At 43.8% G+C, this 21,657-nt stretch overlaps 1 protein-coding gene across 2 annotated transcripts in view; it reads right to left on the reverse strand.

The window, feature by feature from the left end:
• Window positions 1-17,622, reverse strand: part of CDC42BPB (CDC42 binding protein kinase beta) — a 92,099-nt gene extending 74,477 nt beyond the window's left edge. The window contains exon 1 of one of the 2 annotated variants that reach the window (XR_014021423.1): window positions 17,040-17,622. Coding sequence is in view for 1 of the 2 variants with exons in the window: in XM_081289645.1 (XP_081145771.1) it covers window positions 17,040-17,214 (175 nt within the window). In the remaining variant the exon portion in view is untranslated. The remainder of the gene's footprint in view (window positions 1-17,039) is intronic. The other variant, XM_081289645.1, reaches the window with a different exon arrangement.
• Between the last annotated feature and the right edge of the window lie 4,035 nt (window positions 17,623-21,657).

The raw sequence follows: 21,657 nt of genomic DNA on the forward strand, positions 1-21,657 counted from the left end.
TTTAAATAGCTAAGTCCTTGCTAATGTGGACCTCAAAGAGTCTCCAAGGAACAGCTATTATATTGTATACACAACCTGCAGAGCCAGGAAGTTTCTAAGACACATGCCACAGACCAGGCTGCTGGAGCGTGATGTCTCCCAGTGTCCACAGGGTAGCAGCAGTGCTGCTACAGCCAGGACTAGACAGTACTACACACGTTTCTCTCATTACCCAAGTCCCCTCTGCTGCCTCAGAAAGGGGATGAGGTGGGCTGGGGATGTGGCTCAACTGGTAGCGCGCTCGCCTGGCATGCGTGCGGCCCGGGTTCGATCCTCAGCACCACATACCAACAAAGATGTTGTGTCCGCCGAGAACTAAAAAATAAATATTAAAAATAAAATTCTCTCTCTCTTTAAAAAAAAAAAAAAAAAAAAAGAAAGGGGATAAGGTTTGGCCAATCATCCCCCAATGCAGTTGGCAGTCCCACATCCACCTGGCTACAATCTCCTCCCATCCCCACAGATGCAAACCCTAGAGGACTGTCCCTTGGGATAGTCTCACAAAGCTGAACATGCTATAGAATAAAGGCCTGCCAAACACTCTTCAGTGTCTGTGATGACTCCATGAGACAGGAGGATCCCAGCATGCTGCCCTAACACCCTATCAGTGAGCACCTGGCCAACACCAAGAGACTGAGGGCTGGAAGAAGAGGAAAGGCTCTGCAGGCAGTTCCCATCCCACCCCTCTAGGGCCTGTCCACTGGTTCCTCCAATACACCCTGGGTTTACCTGGCACCAATGAGCTGACCCAGCCAAGATCTCAGACCTCCACATTGCACATACAGTTCTCCAAAATTCCAAGAGGCAGAGTGATACCACTCAGAGCAAGATACCTGAGTACACGTCTCCAGGTGTCCTGTGGGGTATGCCTGCCTTGGAAGGTCCCAGCTAGACAAGGGGAGGTATCTGGGGAGCCAGACTGGGATACATGGTCTAGAGATGGAGAGAGGGAAGCAACTCCAGGAACATACCTTGGAGGACACAGAACTGGCTGTGGGATTTTTCTGAAGTTCTGCAGAATAATGCATAGTGCATGCTCCTTTCCCAGTACTAGACCCTTTCAGAAAAGCCTGGTCTAACGGAATCTGGAGCAAGGCATAGAGCCCAGCTGTCTGCCCCTCCTTCTATTTCCTGGGTCTTCTCCATGTCTTTTTTTTTTTTTTTTTTTTTGTGGGGGGTGGATCAGGGATTGAACACAGGGGTACTAGACCACTGAGCCACATCCCCAGCCCCATTTTGAATTTTATTTATAGACAGGGGTCTCACTGAGTTGCTTAGCACCTCATTTTTGCTGAGGCTGGCTTTGAATTCATGATCCTTCTGCCTCAGCCTCCTGAGCTGCTGGGATTACAGGCATGCTGCCCACGCCTGGCCCTGTCCATGCCTTCTGAGACATGCTCTCACCTCTTACCCTTCCCATGCTCAGGTCCCTGGAACCCAACCAGAATCCCCACCACCATGCACCACTCTCCAGTGGTGGACCCTGCAGCCTGCTCTACGCCTGCCCTTCATCCACTAACTCAGTCAAATGTCATCTGAGGGAGGCCACCTTTTTATTCCCCTAGTGAGAGAAGCATGCTGAACCCTGGGTGGGTGGCTTTTTATTTCTATTCCCTGTAGCTCACAGGCCTCTCCAGAAGATGGAGGACCTGTTTGGACACCCTGAGGGCCCAGCGTCCATTGCCCCAGTGCCCTATACCGAGGATACATACCACAGGGTGAGGAGACACTCCTAGACAACACAATGGGGAAAACAATCAGAAAAGGAGCGGGCTCCCCATATACAATGCAACTAAGAGCAAAAGCAGAATGAGCCACATGTGGCTTGAGGAAAAGGAAAGAACATGAAGCTGATTTTCTGCTGTGATAATGTGATAAGGCTCTTTATGAAGACTGCATTTGCTTCTAAACACCAAAAAGAGCTGTCAAAAGTGCTACTTTTTAAACAAAGGCTTCAAGAAAAATAAGACTTCTAGTACAAGTGTACCTTGATTACAATCCCCGTACTGTACAGAATGTCCCTACGTGCATACCACACTGGTCCTTCTCCAGGTTCAACCAACATGAATCTACCCTTCAGATTCATTGCAAGGGTAGGTGGGGTGGCTCAGTGGTAGAGTGCTTGCCAGCATGCTCAAAACTCTGGGTTCAAATCCCAGGACCATTAAAAAAAAAAAAATGCCAGTTGGATGTGTGGGCCAAGGAGGAGGTGGCTCCATGGTTAAGCTCAGGAGCCCTGACCCAACACAGGAGCCAGAAGAGAGGTGATAACAGATTTACCCAACCCTCAGTCCCAAAGGACCCAAACAGACACCATTCAGGCTCTGGAGCCCCACAGGTACTCATAGAGAATCTACCCTGCCTCTTTTAATTCAACTTAATCCTAAATATCCCACAAGGTATACTAGGCCAATAGTACAGAAATGACTTGTCAAAGGCCCAGTCTGTCCAGCTCAGAAAACACTAGCAGTTACAATGTGAGCAAGACAAGACAAATGATCTGCATTCCTTAAAAAATTGCAAACAGGTGAAAAAGCAGCAAAGGGGAGTAAAGGAAATGTGAGAGGCACACAATCCAGATGCCAAGTGCAGACTCTGTTTGGCTCCTACAGAACAGATCGACTTTAATAGAAGGAAATTCAAACAACAAACAAATATTGAATGATACTAAGGAATTGGTTATTTCAATGTCATAATATTATGATGGCTATGATTTTTTAAAAAGTTTCATCTTCCTGGAGTATACATTGAAATAGTTACAAATGAGATGACAGATGTCTGGGATTTCCTGAAAATAATCCTTTTTGGTAGCTCAGTGGTGGAACATTTGCCTAGAATGGTTGAGGCCTTGGGTTCATTCAACCCAACACTGCAAACAAACAAAACAATTCTCTTTGGAAATGGGGGGATTAAAATGAAATACAAGGGATCATGAGTTAAAAATTGTTGAAACTGGGGGTTCAGTTTCAACAATTATCCTACAGTATCCACTTTTTAATGTGTTTAAAATTTTCCATAACAAATTATTTAAATTTGAATAGAGAATATTACCTATTATTACCACTTTTATTAAAAATGATTATAAGGGCTGAGGATATAGCTCATTTGCTAGAGTGCTTGCCTTTCATGAACAAGGCCCTTGGTTCAATCCCCAGCACACACACACAAAAAGATTAAAAGGCTGCATAGTGGGCTGGGGCTGTGGCTCAATGGTAGAGCACATGCCTTGCATGTGTAAGGCACTGGGTTCGAGCCTCAGCACCACATAAAAATAAATAAAGGTAGTATGTCCATCTACAACCAAAAAAAAAAATGAATAATAATAATTAAAAAACCTGAATAGTGAAGCCAGGTGCAATGGTGCACACCTGTAATCCTAGCAACCCGGAGTCTGAGGCAGGAGGATTACAAGTTCAAGGCAGACTCAGCAGCTTAGCAAGGTTCTGAGCAACTAAGCGAGACCCTGTCTCAAAATAAAAGGGGATGGGATACAGTTCAGTGGTAGATGCCCCTGGCCCTGAGTATAATTGCCAGAACCAAAGAAAAAAAAAATATTGAACAATGAGTTTCCTTTTTCAAGTGCTCAAAACAGGAAGGCTGGATTCCAGATGAGGGAAAGCTCTTGTTGAGAGCCACACGGCCCTCACCGAAGCATTATCACAGCAGAAAATCAGCTTCATGCCCAGTGTATTTGCTGGGAGTTTGTTTGTTTATTGCTGGCATTCCTTCTGGGTCATAAAAGTTTTATGACCTGGTAAAAACTTCTGTGCAACCTCTGCAAAGCTGCCATGACTAATGGCTTCTGTATCCAGCTTAAACTATCTACACCTTAGGACCTGGTCAACAATGGCCCGACCACACTCTGGACTTAAGTCCCAAAGGTCTGTAGTCTTACTGCTGAACCTTTTTTTTTTTTTAATTGGTACTCCTGGATTTTTGCCACAGGCTCCCCTTCAAATGCAGTGAAGGACAATTCAGGAAAACTGAGAAACTACATTCATAATCCCCCACAACAAATTTTACTTTAAAAAACATGTAAAGTTCAGGCTGGGGATGTGGCTCAGACGGTAACGCGCTTGCCTGACATGCGCGGGGTGCTGGCTTCGATCCTCGGCACCACATAAAAATAAAATAAAGATGTTGTGTCCACTGAAAACTGAAAAATAAATATTAAAAAAATTCTCTCTCTCTCTCTCCTCTCTCTTAAAAAAAAGTAAAGTTCATTTTACTGAGAATTATTTCTCATAAGATTATAAATTTAATACTTTAAGCGTCATTGCATACAATCAACAAGAACTAATACAGCAGGGAAAAAATAAACCATAGGAGCATGGGTGGGGTGTGAAGTGGAATCTAACTCAAATCAGTATGGGTTTTTGCTTTTTTCCTTAGTATTAAATGAATTTTATAATTTTTCTTCTCCAGCATCATTTTTAAATCAAAATCATTTTTTCATCTTCCTGGAGTATATACTGAAATAGTTATAAATGAGATGACAGATGTCTGGGATTTCCTGAAAATAATCCTTTTTGGTAGCTCAGTGGTGTGCCGCAGTCTGGCTGGGCACAAATAACTGGGAGGTCAAGAGCCACTTGTAGATTCAAGCAGGAACTAACTTTATTCCAGAACCCACATGAACTCAACGGGAACTGCGAGAGAACTCCACAGGAACTCAACGGGAACTCCGCGAGAACGCAAAAGTAGTGGGCACCCAAGGTAGCAGGAGGCGCCCTATTGCCTGACAGCAGAGGTCCATATACACAACTGAATACACAGCCTGCCCCAATCCAGCATCATCCAGTTACAGCAATCAGCCATCATCCCAATAATTATACACAGCTTAATTTAACCATCATCATCCTAATGGCTCGCTGGCGCTACCCCTCAATCACTCCTTCAGGCAAAATGCCAGGTGCCATCCTGACTTGGTTGTGGCTCTCAACAGTGGTGGAGCTACCATTTTTTTTTTTTTTTTATCAAAATGATGCTGGAGAAGAAAAATTATAAAATTCTGCACACCCGTACTCCCAGCTACTTGGGAGGCTGAGGCAGGAGGATCCCTTGAGCCCAAGAGCTGGAGATGAGGCTTGACAACATAGTGACCTTCTGTCTCAAAAACAATTAAAAAAATTTTTAATCCTACTTGAGAGGCTGATATAGAAGCATTCAAGTTCCAGGCCAGCCTGGGCAACTTTAGCAAGGCCCTGTCTCAAAACAGAATTTAAAAAGGGCTGGGTATAGCTCAATGGTAGAGCACTTGCCAAGCATACAGGAGGCCCTGGGTTCCATCCCCAACACCTCAGGGAAAAAAAATTGGATCAACTGTGGACCTAGCAATACTCAAGAATATCACCTATAACTAAAAACATCTCCAGTGCCGCCCCCAAAAAATTTAATTTAAAAGTGAGCAAAGGGGTTGGGGATATAGCTCAGTTGGTAGAGTGTTTGCCTCATACACACAAGTCCCTGGGTTCAATCCCCAGCACTGTCAAAAAAAAATAAAATACTTGGGAAGCAACCTAACAAAAGAGGTAAAAGACTTATACAATGAAAACTACAGAACCCTAAAGAGAGAAATTGAAGAAGATCTTAGAAGATGGAAAAATATACCCTGTTCATGGATAGGCAGAACTAACATCATCAAAATGGCGATATTACCAAAAGTTCTCTATAGGTTTAATGCAATGCCAATCAAAATCCCAATGGCATTTCTTGTAGAAATAGAGAAAGCAATCATGAAATTCATCTGGAAAAATAAAAGACCCAGAATAGCAAAAACAATGCTAAGCAGGAAGTGTGAAACAGGCGGTATAGCGATACCAGACTTCAAACTATACTACAGAGCAATAGTAACAAAAACAGCATGGTACTGGTACCAAAACAGGCGGGTGGACCAATGGTACAGAATAGAGGACACAGAGACCAATCCACAAAACTACAACTATCTTATATTTGACAAAGGTGCTAAAAGCATGCAATGGAGGAAGGATAGCATCTTCAACAAATGGTGCTGGGAAAACTGGAAATCCATATGCAACAAAATGAATATGAATCCCTTTCTCTCGCCATGCACAAAACTTAACTCAAAAATGGATCAAGGAGCTTGATATCAAAACAGAGACTCTGCATCTGATAGAAGAAAAAGTTGGCTCTAATCTACATATTGTAGGGTCGGGCTCCAAATTCCTTAATAGGACACCCATAGCACAAGAGTTAAAAACAAGAATCAACAAATGGGACTTACTCAAACTAAAAAGTTTTTTCTCAGCAAGAGAAACAATAAGAGAGGTAAATAGGGAGCCTACATCCTGGGAACAAATTTTTACACCTCACACTTCAGATAGAGCCCTAATATCCAGAGTATACAAAGAACTCAAAAAATTAAACAATAAGAAAACAAACAACCCAATCAACAAATGGGCCAAGGACCTGAACAGACACTTCTCAGAGGAGGACATACAATCAACAAGTACACCAAAAAAATGCTCACCATCTCTAGCAGTCATAGAAATCATAGAAATACAAACCACCCTAAGATACCATCTCATGCCAGTAAGATTGGCAGCCACTATGAAGTCAAACAACAAGTGCTGGCGAGGATGTGGAGAAAAGGGTACACTTGTACATTGCTGGTGGGACTGCAAATTGGTGCCGCCAATTTGGAAAGCAGTTTGGAGATACCTCAAAAAGCTGGGAACGGAACCACCATTTGACCAAGCTATCCCCCTTCTCGGTCTATTCTCCAAAGACCTTAAAAGAGCATATTATAGAGATACAACTACATCGATGTTCATAGCAGCACAATTCACATTAGCTAGACTGTGGAACCAACCTAGATGCCCTTCAATAGATGAATGGATAAGAAAAAAAATGTGGCATTTATACACAATGGAGTATTACTCAGCACTAAAAAAATGACAAAATCATGGCATTTGCAGGGAAATGGATGGCAGTAGAGCAGATTATGCTAAGTGAAGTCAGCCAATCCCTAAAAAACAAATGCCAAATGTCTTCTTTGATATAAGGAGGGCAACTAAGAACAGAACAGGGAGGACGAGCATGAGAAGAAGATCACCATTAAACAGGGACGAGAGGTGGGAGGGAAAGGGAGAGAGAAGGGAAATTGCATGGAAATGGAAGGAGACCCTCACTGTTATACAAAATTACATATAAGAGGAAGTGAGGGGAAAGGGAAAAAAGAGCAAGAGAGAGAGAAATGAATTACAGTAGATGGGGTAGAGAGAGAAGATGGGAGGGGAGGGGAGGGGGGATAGTAGAGGATAGGAAGGGCAGCAGAATACAACATACACTAGTATGGCAGTATGTAAAAACGTGGATGTGTAACCGATGAGATTCTGCAATCTGTATTCGGGGTAAAAATGGGAGTTCATAACCCACTTGAATCAAATGTATGAAATATGATATGTCAAGAGCTTTGTAATGTTTTGAACAACCAATTAAAAAATAAATTGAAAATAAATTTTTTAAAAAGGGGGGGGGTTAGGGTGAAAGGTGAGGGTGGGGCGGGCAAAGAATTTGAATACATATTTCCAAAAATCCAAATGACCAATAAATGGAGAAAAAGATGTTCAACATCATTATCCACTAGAGAAAAGCAAATCAAAACCATAATGAGCTGGGCGCAGCGGCGCACAACTGTAATCCCAGCAGCTCAGGAGGCTGATACAGGAGGAGCACAAGTTCAAAGCCAGCCTCAGCAATGGCGAGGCGGTAAGCAACCGTGAGACCCTGTCTCTTTAAGTAAAATATAAAATAGAGCTGGGGATGTGTCTCAGTGGTCGAGTGCCCCTGAGTTCAATCCCTATACAAACAAAACAAAACAAAACAAAAAACCCATAAGGAGAAGTCACTTCATACCCACCAGGATGGCTAGAATTAAAAAGTCAGATAACAATAAGTGAGAGCATCAGGAGAACTGGGACCCTCATGTGCTGTTATAGGATGGCATAACTGCTATGGAAAATGATCTGGCATTTCCTCAAAATGCTAAGCACAGAGCCACTGCATGACTAGCAATTCTACTCCCAGGACACACCCAAGAGAACCAAAAGCCTATGTCCACATGAAATTCTTACATGAATTTTGACAGCAATGTTACAACAGCCAAAAGACAGACACAACCCAAATGTCCATCAGCTGACAAATGAACGAACCAAATGTGGATTCCCCCATACCACAGAACATCACTCAGCAACAAAGAGGAATGAAGTACTGATGCAAGCAACAACAGGGTCAAGCCAGACAACACCACGCTGAGTGGAAGCAGCCAGGCAGGCACAAGAGGCCACACATGACGGAACTCCTTTTATAGGAAATGTCCAGAACAGGCAAATAGATAATGGAAGATTAGTTGTTGCTTAGAGATAGGGGAGTTGGGAGCTAAAGGGTACAGGGTTTCTTTTTGAGGTAGTGAAAATATTTTGGAATTAGTCAAGGGGGATGGCTCTACATCTATGAATATACTAAAACCCACTAAATTATACACTGTAAAGAGACAAAATGGACATGAATTGTTCTCCATATTGCTATTACCAAAAAAAAAAAATTTTAAGAAATCATGTGGTAATTGCAAAAAGCAGAGAAACCTATTTTCTACTAAAATTAGTTGTATAATTCAATTTAATTTCTCTTGTATTGCGGATAGACATCTCCAGTTTTTATTCATATTGTTTCACAAGGATTATCTAAACTTCATAGTCCAATTTTTAAAATAATGAAATATTTGTAGGAGGAAACATCCAGGCTTATTACTTTGGTTACATGAACCAAGATGATGCCTTTTTTTGTGTGTGTGTGTGTGATACCAGGGATTGAACCCACGGGCACTCAACCACTGAACCACATTACAAGCCCTTTTTTAATATATATTTTATTTAGAGACAGGGTCTCGTCAAGTTGCTTAGGGCCTCGATAAGTTGCTGAGGCTGTCTTTGAACTTGTGACCCTCCTGCCTCAAGCCTCCCAAGCCACTAGGATTATAGGCTGTGCCAACACACCTGGCAAAGCCTGATGTTTTGAGGAATATTTCAAACATCATTCATAATACAAATACTGTCCCCCACACCTTAACTAACTGGTGAAATTGGAAATTGGGCTTTCCCAGAACTTTCCAATTTGCAGCTAGATAATTATTTTCTACAGATTTGAAAGCAATGTTCTCTTGACAGTTTCCCCTTTGTTTCCTAGTACCAAGGATTGAACTCAGGAGCTATATTCCATTGCATTTTTTTTGTGCTGTTTTGAGACAGGGTGGCACTAAATTGCTTAGGGACTAAATTACTGAGGCTGGCTTTGAACTTGCAATCCTCCTGCCTCAGCCTTCCCAGTTGCTGGGATTATAGGATGACCTACAACTGCTGGGATTATACCCTGCCTGCTTCCCTGATTAATTTTAAATGTATACCAGAAAGCAATTGTTGATATACATAAAGACTCTTCAACAATATGATTCAAATACTTTGGTATTAAAAAAAATCCACGTGCAACAGAACTGCAAAATTAATTTTTTCATTTTTCTTTGTTAGCAAGATTGAATCCAGGGATACTTAACATCCCCAGCCCTTTTTATTTTTACTGGGATCTTGCTAAATTGCTTAGGGTCTTTCAAACTTGCTGAGACTGGCTTTAAACTGTTGATCCTCCTGCCTCAGCCTCCCAAATTGTTGAGATTATATGTGTGTACCACTGTGCCAGCTGCCAGATTTTTAAGAATTGCTGCATTCTCATAAATCATAAAATCAATATATTTTTCAATAATGACAAACCAATATAAATAGTTATGTCAAATTCAATAACAAATTCAGACCACTGATGTAAACTTTCAAACAAAATGACAAAGAAATTCAATTATTTCAACTCCCTTTTTCACAACAAAGGTGACATACAAACATCTTAAAAATGTGGTCGTGGGTGTTCTGTTAAGGGAGGTCCATGTGCCTTTGAATTTCACTTCTGATATTAACTTTTTCAGAATATGATGGGTGGCAAGAATGTTTCTTGTCCCATTCCTTCTTTCCAGTTGGTGATTTCTTCCTATAGACCAAAGGCTTTGCATTGAACAGATTCAGCTCTATCTTATTTCCAGGTACAGTTTATACATTTGGTTCCCAGTGGTAAACAGCATCCTGCTCCCTCCCCCACTACCCTCAACTCCATGACACCCACATGCACCTCCCACTTCTTCACATCCTTTGGGGGTTTTTTGATACAGGGGATTGAACTGGGGTGGGGATGGGGGATCTTGAACTTCACTTTACCACTTAGTTGCATCCTGGCCCTTTTTAGTTTTTATTTTGAGGCAGGGGCTCACCAAATTGCCCAGGCTGGCCTAGAACTGCTGGGATTATAAATGTGCGTCACCATGCCTAGCTAACCTTCGCTTCTTTTTTCTTTTTTTTTTTTTTTTTTTATTATTCTTTTAGTTATTGGCCGGGCGCAGTGGCACACACCTGTAATCCCAGCAGCTAGGGAGGCTGAGGCAGGAGGATCCAGTTCAAAGCCAGCCTCAGCAATAGTGAGGCACTAAACAACTCAGTGAGACCCATCTCTATATAAAATACAAAATAGGGCTGGGGATAATGGCTCAGTGGTCAAGTGCCCCTGAGTTCAATTCCCAGTACCATAAATATATATATATATATATATATATATATATATATATATATATATATATATATATATAAAGGTTTCTCTCTCTCTCTCTCTCTCTCTCTCTATATATATATATAGAGAGAGAGAAACCTTTATTTTCTTTTTATTTATATGCAGTGCTGAGAACTGAACCTCACACATGCTAAGCAAGGGCTCTATACCACTGAGCTACAACCTCAGCCCTACCTTCACTTCTGAAGTTAAGATTACATGTGTCTTTTTAGGTGGATTTTAAATTCAAACATTCTACTGTGGATTCAGACCTGATTTTTTTCAAAGGCAACAGAATACGAAGCCACCACTGTAGAAGTTCTTGAAAAGGAGAGTGATAAAATGAAGAGCAGGGGGCTGGGGTTGTAGCTCAGTGGAAAAGCACTTGCCTAGCATATGGGAGGCATTGGGTTCAATCCTCAGCACCACATATAAATAAATAAAATAAAGATCCATCGACAACTAAAAAATATTAAAAAAAAAAAAGAGCAGGGTGGGATGCTGAGCTGGAAAGGCTTCTAGAACTTCCTGGGGAGAAGGATTCACTTAGGTTGAGGACTTAAGAGCCTCAGGTAGGCCATTGCTAATGGGAATAGAAAGAAAAGGCTAAAATCACTTGAGATCTAGGGCTGCTTCCTCAGAAGTAATTAGGAAAACGTTCAGGAACAGGTGTAACCACAGGAGAATAAGGACAGCGCAGACCACATGAGTTCCCAAAATTCCTGTTTTCCAATCCATGACTGAGGCCAGAAATCACTGCCTTAATAAAGTAAAGAATGACCTTAGAAGTTGTTTCACATGTTCTCTAAAAAGATTCCAATCAAAGGACAGAATCTGAATTAATAAGATTCAATTCAAATTTCTCTTTAAATTCCTCATGTATTCCTAAGAATAACAAAAAAATCCAAAGTTTCCTATCATATAATCAATCTTTTTGGAAAAGTTTAATCTAAAAATAATTTTGTTGCCACAGTTGATTACCAATCAATAAAACTAACCAAATAAACCTAATTCCCCACACATCATCTAAAATCAAACTGGGGAGGATGACCAGATGACCTTTTACCTCATAGGCAGTATTAATGTTGTTTGCAAACCAAAAAAACAAACAAACAAAAAATAGTTTTTCTGGTAGATTTAAAAATCCAAATAAAGGCTTCAAAATACTATATGTGGCAATTTACTGCACAGGGTCTAAGTAAGTTCCCTGGGCTGGCCTAGAACTTGAGATCCTCCTGGTTTATTTAGCCTCCTGAGTTGCTGGAATTACAGATGTGAACCACCGGCCTGGCTAGGTGTTTGTTTGTTTGTGCTTGCTTTTTTATTCATTCCAAATTTCTTCCTTTTTCCTTTTTCTCCTTTTTGGTACAGGGGATTGAACCCAGAGGATTTTAAACTGAGCTGCATCCCCGGCCATTTTTATTTTTTATTTTGAGACAGAGTCTCACTAAATTGCCCAGGATGGCCTTGAACTTCCAAAACTCCTGAGTTGCTAGGATTACAAGCATGTGCCACAATGCCAAACTTTTTGATTACAAAAAGTGAAAACTGTTTTTTGTTTCATCCAACAAGTCTTTTACTTTATCAGTCTTAACAAATACTTTCTGCCTCTTTACCAAGAAACACATTTAATCTTCTCCTAGTGGATTCAGTATGGTTTGGAGTTAACAGTCCCACCCTCTTGCCTGCTGATCCCACATCACTGATGTCACAGCACGGACAGGAGACTTCAGGGCATCTGGCACAGACAGGAGGAAGGGCCAAGGCATGGGGCCAGAGAGGAGCTGCCTGCCAATCCTGTGGCACTTTGAGTTCTTTAACTCACACTGGAGTCCTCAGCCTGGAGAGTGATTCACTGCAGTGTGTACTCCTTCAGGCAGCCCACACAGTGGTGTCCTGAAGTAAGAACGATCCCTTCAACTCCAATTCTGTTTATTTAGAGATGTAACACAGACACTGCTATTCACCTTAAAGCCCAACTAGCCATGAAGATATTTGAGGAGAGAAAAAGACTGGCTTGTCGATTTTTAATGGCTTTAACTGTCCTATCTCAAGCCATGCAGTCAATATCAATATGCATTTCAAAGAGCTATTTATACAATCTAAATTATGTTAACCTAATTTTTATCATGAAACCCCAACATTTCCCTATAATTTGGATTTTATCAAAAGACCTTTTTGGGCTGGGGTGTGTACTCAGTGGTAGAGCTCTTTGCCTAGCATGCAGAGGCCCTGAGTTCAATCCCTAACTTGGGATTAGAGGGTATCATGCAATACTCACCCAGGACCCCATTTCCTAAATCCATTTTTTTTAAAGTTTTATATATTTTTTCCCACTGCTAGGAATTGAACACAAGGATGCTTTACCATTGAAATACATCCCCAGCCTTCTTCTCTTTTTTGAGATAGGGTCTTATTAAGTTGCTGAGGCTGGCCTTAAACTTGAGATCCTCCTGCCTTAGCCTCAGGAGTTGCCCAGATTACCGGAATGCACCAGCACACGCAGCTCCAGCTCCTAAATCTATTTTTTTTAAAATATAACCTGTTACAAGAAATTTTATCCAAAGAAACCATTAAGCTTAAAATGGACAATGAGATGCTTGGCACCACCAGTTAAGCCTTTCTCATTAAACCTGGTAGTCCCACCCACACATATGGAGGGCTGGGCATCTCCATACAGAGAGCTCCACACAGTTACATTCATGAAGAACTCAGAAGGTGCTGTCACATTCAAGATAAGAAGAACCACAAATGAGGAAGTTAACCACAAGGCTGGCAACATCAATTCTACTCATTAAGAGGAAGCACATGGCAGAGAAGAGGCCCCAGGACTGGGCACTGGGAAGGCATGCTCCATGATGCATATCCACACCACTCAGGACTGCCTCCAAGTCTGAAGGCCACACAGGAGCCACAGCAAGGACCACTGTGATCTGTCCAGCGCCAAAAGGCTGGGATTTCAAACATCAGCTCCATCTAAATGTGACACCATTTATAATACTCAAGCTGTGAAAAAAACACTTAACACATGAAAAGACATATAACAAAGATGAAAGCACATTTGGTTGCTTATATTTGTTGCTATTTACTAGTGGAAATTTTAAAGTGTTTCATGTGCTTACTTCAAATGGAATCATTTACATTTAAAAAAATAGCTTAAAGAAAGACTCACGCAAAGCAGGGTATTTCCAACTTTTAATTAAGGTCCAGAACTTCATAAAGGAAACCAATCAAGCCATAAACACAATCAAAGGAAAATTAAAGACAAAACTCTACAATGAAAGCTAGATGATTTGTCCCGTGCAGCCACTGTGGCAATAAGAAAATAGGAGCCAGAATAATCTCTTTTTTTATGTAAAAATATATTTTTAGTTGTACATGGACAGAATACCTTTATTTTATTTATTTTTACATAGTGGTGAGGATCGAACCCAGTGCCTCACACATGCTAGGCAAGTGTTCTACCACTGAGTTACAACTCCAGCCCCAGAATAATCTTCTTTTAAGACTTAAAAACTTACTGGATGTGGTGGCATATACCTTAATCCCAAAGGCTAGGGAGGCTAAGGCAGGAGGATCACAAATCCAAGGCCAGCCATAGCAACTTCATGAGGCCCTATGTCAAAATATTTTTTTAAAAAGTGATGGGGCGGGGAATGCTGGGGATGTAGCTCAGTGGTTAAATACCCCTGGTTTCAATCCCTCGTCCCAAAAAGTAAAAAAAAAAAAAAAAAAAACTTATTACTTACATTTTCCATATTACCTCAAAGAAATCCTGATAAATCTTAAAATCTAGGCTGAATTGGCTGTTTTCATCTCTAAATTTTAAGAATTCTACGTAACTATCATTAGCTATCTGGCAGGATTTGAAAGGTGGAGAGAGCCTGACTCCGACTCCAGGAAATCCAGACTCAGGATAGCTTCCTAAGCAAAAGTCACTCCTTTGGAGTTAGGGTACCTAGCCATGCTCTACAAACAGTTTTATTAAAAAGGCCATTCTTTGTTTTCATAAAGAACAACTAGGCAGTTACAAGTACACCAATGACTGCCCACCTATCTTAACCAGTAATACACCACTGTGGTGTTACACCAGTGTATACACAAATGTGTATAGTACTTCTAAAATATGTTAATATTCATTAAAATGCCACCTAATCGCCTGTAATCCCAGAGGCTCCGGAGGCTGAGACAGGAGTTCAAAGCCAACCTGCAAAAGTGAGGTGCTAAGCAACTCAGTGAGATCCTATCTTTAAATAAAATGCAAAATAGGGCTGGGATGTGGCTCAGTGGTCGAGTGCCCCTTATTTCAATCCCTGGTACCCCCCTCCATAATTAATTAATTAATTAATTAAATGTCATTATATTTAAGTCCATTCTGTCTGCTCTGTAATTTATTCTTAACCTTTTTTTAATAATGCTATTGTATTTTTTACACCTTTATTTTATCTGTTTATGTTTCTGTGATGCTGGGGATCTAACCTAGTGCCTCACGCATGCAAGACAAGAGCTCTACCACTGAACTACACAGCCCTAGCCCCTATGCTTTGAAGTTTAGAGCTTACTCTGTTAAACAGAGTTCTTTAAAAAATGTGATTTATTTGTTGTGATTTTCAATTCCAGAATATAATTTTGAAAATATGTCTATGATATAGGTCACAGCTTCTGTTTAATTAGAAAGTTCAGATTATAAAATCTGACTTCTCTGCATGCCAAGAAATCCTCCAGTGAAGCCCAGAGTATCCTAGTGGTAAGAGTGCTCAGTCTCCAGGCCTCACCCAGGTTCCAGGTCAGAGGTCAGCTGGATCACACCTCACTACCTAAATCCACCTTCCTCTGCTTCCTCCCCTAAGTAGAGTTTTACCCACCTCTGTGCACTCAGCTGAGCCTGGCTGTGAAATCTCACAGATTTCAAGATCCAATACTAAGAAAGGAAAGGCAAACACAGTATTAAAGAGGCTATGGTTTTGGGCTGGGGATGTGGCTCAAGCAGTAGCGCGCTCGCCTGGCATGCGTGCGGCCCGGGTTCGATCCTCAGCACCACATACCAACAAAGATGTTGTGTCCACCGAGAACTAAAAAATAAATATTAAAAAAAAAAAATTCTCTCTCTCCCCCCTCTCTCTCTTAAAAAAAAAAAAAAAAAAAAAAGAGGCTATGGTTTTAAGACCTCACTTTCAAAGCAACTGTGAAGTTAATTATGTCACAGATAAAGGACCCCTGGAAAGCAGAACTCTGAACTGACAGATCCTCTATGTAACCAAGAATGGTGGCCCCATGCAACAAAGCACCAAAAGCTGTCCTGGGGCTCAGGCCTCCTCCTGCTATTCTCACAGGCATAAAGTAACATCTCACTGAAGAGCAATCAACAGAAACCCTCTACATATTGCAACTTAAATTGTACTTTGTAAACAAAATTCCAAATTCCAGTCACCACTGTGGCAGAGTGGAGGCCTCAGTGTGGAACACATTCATTTGTTTCCTCATGTAAATATTGGCTTTATCAGCAGTCCCAAAGATTAGAAATTACTGGTTCAAACTGCATAGTCCCAGTAGCCTGATGACACAAAGGACACAAGGGTAAAATTTTCACAGGGTTTGGCCTGGACCAAAGCCTTGCTTCCTCCTATTCGGTTGTAGTAGATGAGAAATCTGAGGGTCTTGCAGGGGTGAAGGTGTTCAGGAGATGATGCACCTTACATTTTTACCTGTCTGTGGATTCTAACCTTACTTAATGGCTTAACCAAATTTTTTGTCCTAATAAAGCATAATAAGTTAGCTAACTGATGATTACAGCATTAAAGATCTCTGAATGAACTAAAGACAACATGCAAAGATCAGGTGAACAGAAGTTTTTAAGTAACAGTCCCACCTACCCAAACATCACAAGGGTCTGGCACAATGAAGGATGAAAATAATTCATTTATTCTTTGCTGGCGTATTTAAAGCTTTTAACCTTAAAATTCCCTTGCGGTGCTACAGGAAAGTGGGTGTTCAGGATTTGGATACCAAGGGGATGTGAGCAAGCTGTCACTTGGGAGGGGCCATCTCCCGGGGGATGCTCGGGCGGGGCGTGGGGGACAGGCGCCGAGGTACAAAAGGCACAAGCTGCTGCCCTCACATCCCGCAGAGCGCGGCCGCTGAGTGGGACCCGCGGGCGAGGTGCGGGGCGGGGGCGGGGCGGATGTCCCGGGGAGCGCAGCAGGAAATGATCTCCAGACCCGGAGGGTGGGTCTCGGAAGCCGCCAGGGCGATGGCCCGGCGGGGTGGGGGTGGAGCGGGGATGTGGCCCGAAGCGCAGGGCGAGGGGGCGCGGAGGGCGACGGGCCGAGGTCACTCACCCCACTCGAGGAACTCGGCCACGTACTTGTCGCGGCGCAGCGCCGAGTGACTGCACTCGGTGTAGAGGCACACGAGCACGTCGAGCAGCGTCTCCACGCTCAGGGCGCTCTCGTTGCGCCAGGGCCCGTCCAGGAGCAGCTGCTCCAGCTTCTTGAGCCGCACCTTGGCCGACATGGTTCCGCGCGGCCCGCTCCCCACACGCCGGCCTCGGCCGCCCGCGCGGCCCGACGTCAGGGCCAGCCCTGGGGGGCCCGGCCGCGAGCCCCGGCAGCAGCGGCGCCCGGTCGCCGCCCCGTCCGCGTCGGTGCGTCCCGGCCTAGGCCGACATCTTGGGCTCCGTCCCGGCGGCGCGGAGTCTGGGGCGCCGGGCCCCACGGGTCCATGAGCCGGTCTCCTCCCCTCAGCCCGCCCGCCGTCCCCGCCCTCAGCGCCCGGCCGCGCCCTCCAGCGGGCCGCCGCCGACCTGGAGCGCTGCGGAGCCGAGCGCTGCGCAAGCCCGGCTGGCGCCCGAGCCCCGACCCCAGCCCGGCCGGCCGCCCAGCCCGCGGCCCGCAGCCAACCAGGGTGCGGCCAGCGCGGCGCAGCCAACCACTGCGGGGCCGGCCGCCGCCGCGCTGACCTCAGCGCGCTGCCCCGCCCTCGCCCCGCGGCGACTCCCGGCGGATCGGGCCTCGCGGCTCGCCGTAGGAGCCGGGCCGGGGGTGGGGCACTGAGTGCGCCGCCGAGATTGAGGCCCGGCGCGTGCGCAGAAGCTCCCAGGAGGGGCGGGGGCCGCGCTGCGCGTGCGCGCTTCCCGCGGCCGAGGGTCCCCGGCTTGCCCGGCGGGGGCGGGGCCTGGGCCGGGGCAAAGCTTTGGGGCCTCTTGCTGCCTCACTAGGCTGGGCGGGCTTCACGGACCCCAGCAGGTGCAGTATGGTGGCCTCTGCGGGTCGCTCCGGAGCGGCCTAGCTCTGGCCCGGTCGGCGGCGGTGGGGCTGCCCGAGAGGCGCGGCCTGCGGGCGCCCGCCCCTGAAATTCGCGACGTCCGCGGTGGCCATTTCGGGTTCCACTCCCTAGACTCCTAGTATGACATTCTGGAAGGAAGCAGGTTCTTGTTTTCAGGCCGTCACCACTTTACTGAGGCCGATTGTTGTTGCGGGAGGGGGTTAAGGGAGGTCCACCCGAACGAACTGTGGGTCAGGGAGGGGACATTCTGGAGCTGCGGAGGCCACCGCGGCCGTGCGGCGGGCAGGTGAGCCGGCAGCCAGGGGACCCTATGGAGAAGATGTCGAATAACGGCCTCCGTTTAGGAGCGGTATTGCGTGGAGGGGCCAGGGAGCCTTCCGGACTGCTGGGAACGTGCCCTGACCGGATTTGGGTTACACGCGCGAGCGTATGAACCAGCTGCCCTCCTAAGATCAATGTATGTCACTGTGAATGCATCTTTATATAACCTTGATTGGTTAAATGCAGAACAAAATAATCGGGTATTGGAGGTCAGAGTAGTGGTCGACCACCTTTGGAGATTGCTGGCTCTTGGTCCCCTGACCAGGGAAGCCCAGCTGTTGTGTTCTCAGGCACCCATGAGGGTCTGCTGTATGTTTAACAATAAACTTTTATTTGAGCTGGCTCTAGTGAATTTCTGATCTTTGCAATCAAAACACCAACCCCAGGACTAAGCTAGCCTATCCTCAGCACTCCAGAATGTACACACAGCCTAGTCACTTCAAGCCACAATCAATGACTTTGTTCAGAAATTAGAATGTTCAGTCCTAGAGTTAAGCCTCTGAAGTTTATTTGACTTTAGCTCTATCCTTGGGCCCCTTAGAGCCTAAGATGAGCAATGGCAAGAGGACACAGTGCCTGGCACCCTCCTTGTTTTTGTTTCCCCCAGTCTCAGGTATGCTCAACGGGCTCCTGCTGGTCTGAAACTGTCAGGGAGAGGGAATGGGGAAGTTTGGGAAGAACTATGGTTCTATCTCTGGACTTTAGCAGAGAATGAAGCTGACCCTCTTCTGGGGGCATTAGTGGGCTTCTCCTGAATCCCTTTAACCCAAACAGATGTGTCACTTTTCCCCCCCAGTGGTCCCCCCCCCCCCGCCCCGCCCGTGGTGGTTATTGAACCCAGGGCCTTACACATGCTAGACAAGTGCTCTACCACTAAGCCACACCCCCCAGCCCAAATGTGTCACTTTGGGGAGTGAGTATTTATGGGGGTCCTTATAGGTCCAATTGTGAATAGTCTTTTGTTCTCTGAGAAATCCCTTGGAAACTTCCTCAGTCAAGTTGTAGGTAAGAACACCCATGCTCTGTGCCCGCTAGCAGGACCACTTCCTCTGTCTTCCACCTCACCTTTTATTCCAGGGTGTGGACAGGTTTCAAAACCTCCCCCTTGATGATCTACATGTGGCAATCTTGAAAACTCACTTCTTGAGAATTCCATATCAGCGGTTTCTCCTTCATTCCTCAAAACTTCAGTTTAGTATTCAAGTATGTTTACAACATTAATATCGGACAAGAGTCATTGTCCCTTTAGTGGACAGTCCTTGTGTCTGACTGCCCTCTCCCTGAACCCCATTCCCTGTGAATCTCTGCTCCATCTCCACTCTGAGCAGGAGATTCTAGAGCAGGTGCCACAGAGGTGGATATGTCACCCAGGACCAGCTGGTCAGCTGCCTTTTTCCCATGGTGGGTATTCATGTGACTCATGCCAGACTAATCAGAGAAGATCTTCTTTAGGGTATTGTATGCTAAAATTTGAAGAGAATTTCTTGTTGTTGTTGTTTTCCCCCTTTAGGCCAAGGTTAGTAAACTATAAGGAGTCAGAGTAAATATTTTAGGTTTCGTGAGACATACAGTCTCTGCCTCTATTGCTATCAAATGAAAGCTGCCATAAGTGATATGTAAATAAATGTGACTGAGTGACCATAAAACTTTATTTACAGAAACAAGTGGCTTGCAAGGCTGTAGTTTACTGATTCTTACTTCGTGGCACAAGCTGTGAAGGTAAGACTTCAGGTCAGCCATCACAGTCTTGGTTAAAAAAAGGCAAGGGTGGAGATAGAGGGATAAAGCCCAGTGGCTCCCTGAGATAAGGAGATGCATTTCTATATATCAGTGATGAATTCTTTGAAAGAGAAATTAGGAAAGCTACCCAATTCACAATAGCTTCAAAAAAATAAAATATTTGGTAATCAATTTAATAAAAGAGATGAAAGACCTCTACAATGAAAACTACAGAACACTAAAGAAAGAAAATGAAGAATACCTTAGAAGATGGAAAGATTGCCCATGCTCTTAGATAGACAGAATCAATATTGTCAAAATGGCCATACTACCCGAAGTGCTATGCAGATTCAATGTGATTCCAATTAAAATCCCAACGTCGGGCTGGGGATGTGGCTCAAGCGGTAGCGCGCTCGCCTAGCGTGCGTGCGGCCCGGGTTCGATCCTCAGCACCACATACAAACGAAGATGTTGTGTCCCTCGAGAACTAAGAAAAAATGAATATTAAAATTCTCTCTCTCGCTCTGTCCCCCTCTCTCTCACTCTCTCTTTAAAAAAAAAAAAAATCCCAACGTCATTCCTTACAGAAATAGGAAAAGCAATCATGAAATTCATTTGTAAAAATAAGAGGCCCAGAATAGCCAAAGCAATTCTTAGCAAGAATAGTGAAGCAGGAGGCATCACAATACCAGACCTTAAACTATACTACAAAGCTATAGTAACAAAAATGACATGGTATTGGCACCAAAATAGACATGTAGACCAATGGTACAGAATAGAAGACACAGAGACAAACCCACATAAATACAGTAATCTCATCCTAGACAAAGACACCAAAAACATACATTGGAGAAAAGATAACCTCTTCAACAAACAGTGCTGGGAAAACTGTAAACCTATATGCAGCAGAATGAAACTAAACCCCTATCTCTCACCATGCACAAAACTCAAAAGTGGATCAAGGACCTAGGAATTAGACCAGAGACCCTACACCTAATAGAAGAAAAAGTAGACCCAAATCTTCATTATGTCGGATTAGGCCCAACTTCCTTAACAAGACTCCTAGAGCACAAGAGATAAAATGAAGAATTAATAAATGAGATAGATTCAAACTAAAAAGCTTCTTCTCAGCAGAAGAAACAAATCAATGAGGTGAAGAGAGAACCTACATTTTGGGAGCAAATTTTTGTACATGCTCATCAAAACACTAATCTCCAGGATATATAAAGAACTCAAAAAATTAACACCAAAAAAAACCAAACAACCTAATCAACACATGGGCTAAGGAGATGAACACTTCTCAGAAGAAGAAATACAATTGATCAACAAATATATAAAAAAATGTTCAACATCTCTAATAATTAGAGAAATGCAAATCAAAACTAAGATTTCATCTCACTCCAGTCAGAATGGCAATCATTAAGAATACAGGCAACAATAAGTGTTGGTGAGGATGTGAGGGAAAAGATTCACTCATACATTGCTACTGGGACTGCAAATTGGTGCAACCAATCTGGAAAGCAGTATGGATATTCCTTAGAAAACTTGAAATGGAACCACCATTTGACCCAGCTATCCCACTCCTCCTAAAGACTTAAAAACAGCATACTACAGTAACTCAGCCACTTCAAT

The sequence above is a fragment of the Spermophilus citellus genome (assembly GCF_964194105.1).
Source record: "Spermophilus citellus genome assembly, chromosome: 4".
In the NCBI taxonomy this organism is placed as follows: domain Eukaryota; kingdom Metazoa; phylum Chordata; class Mammalia; order Rodentia; family Sciuridae; genus Spermophilus; species Spermophilus citellus.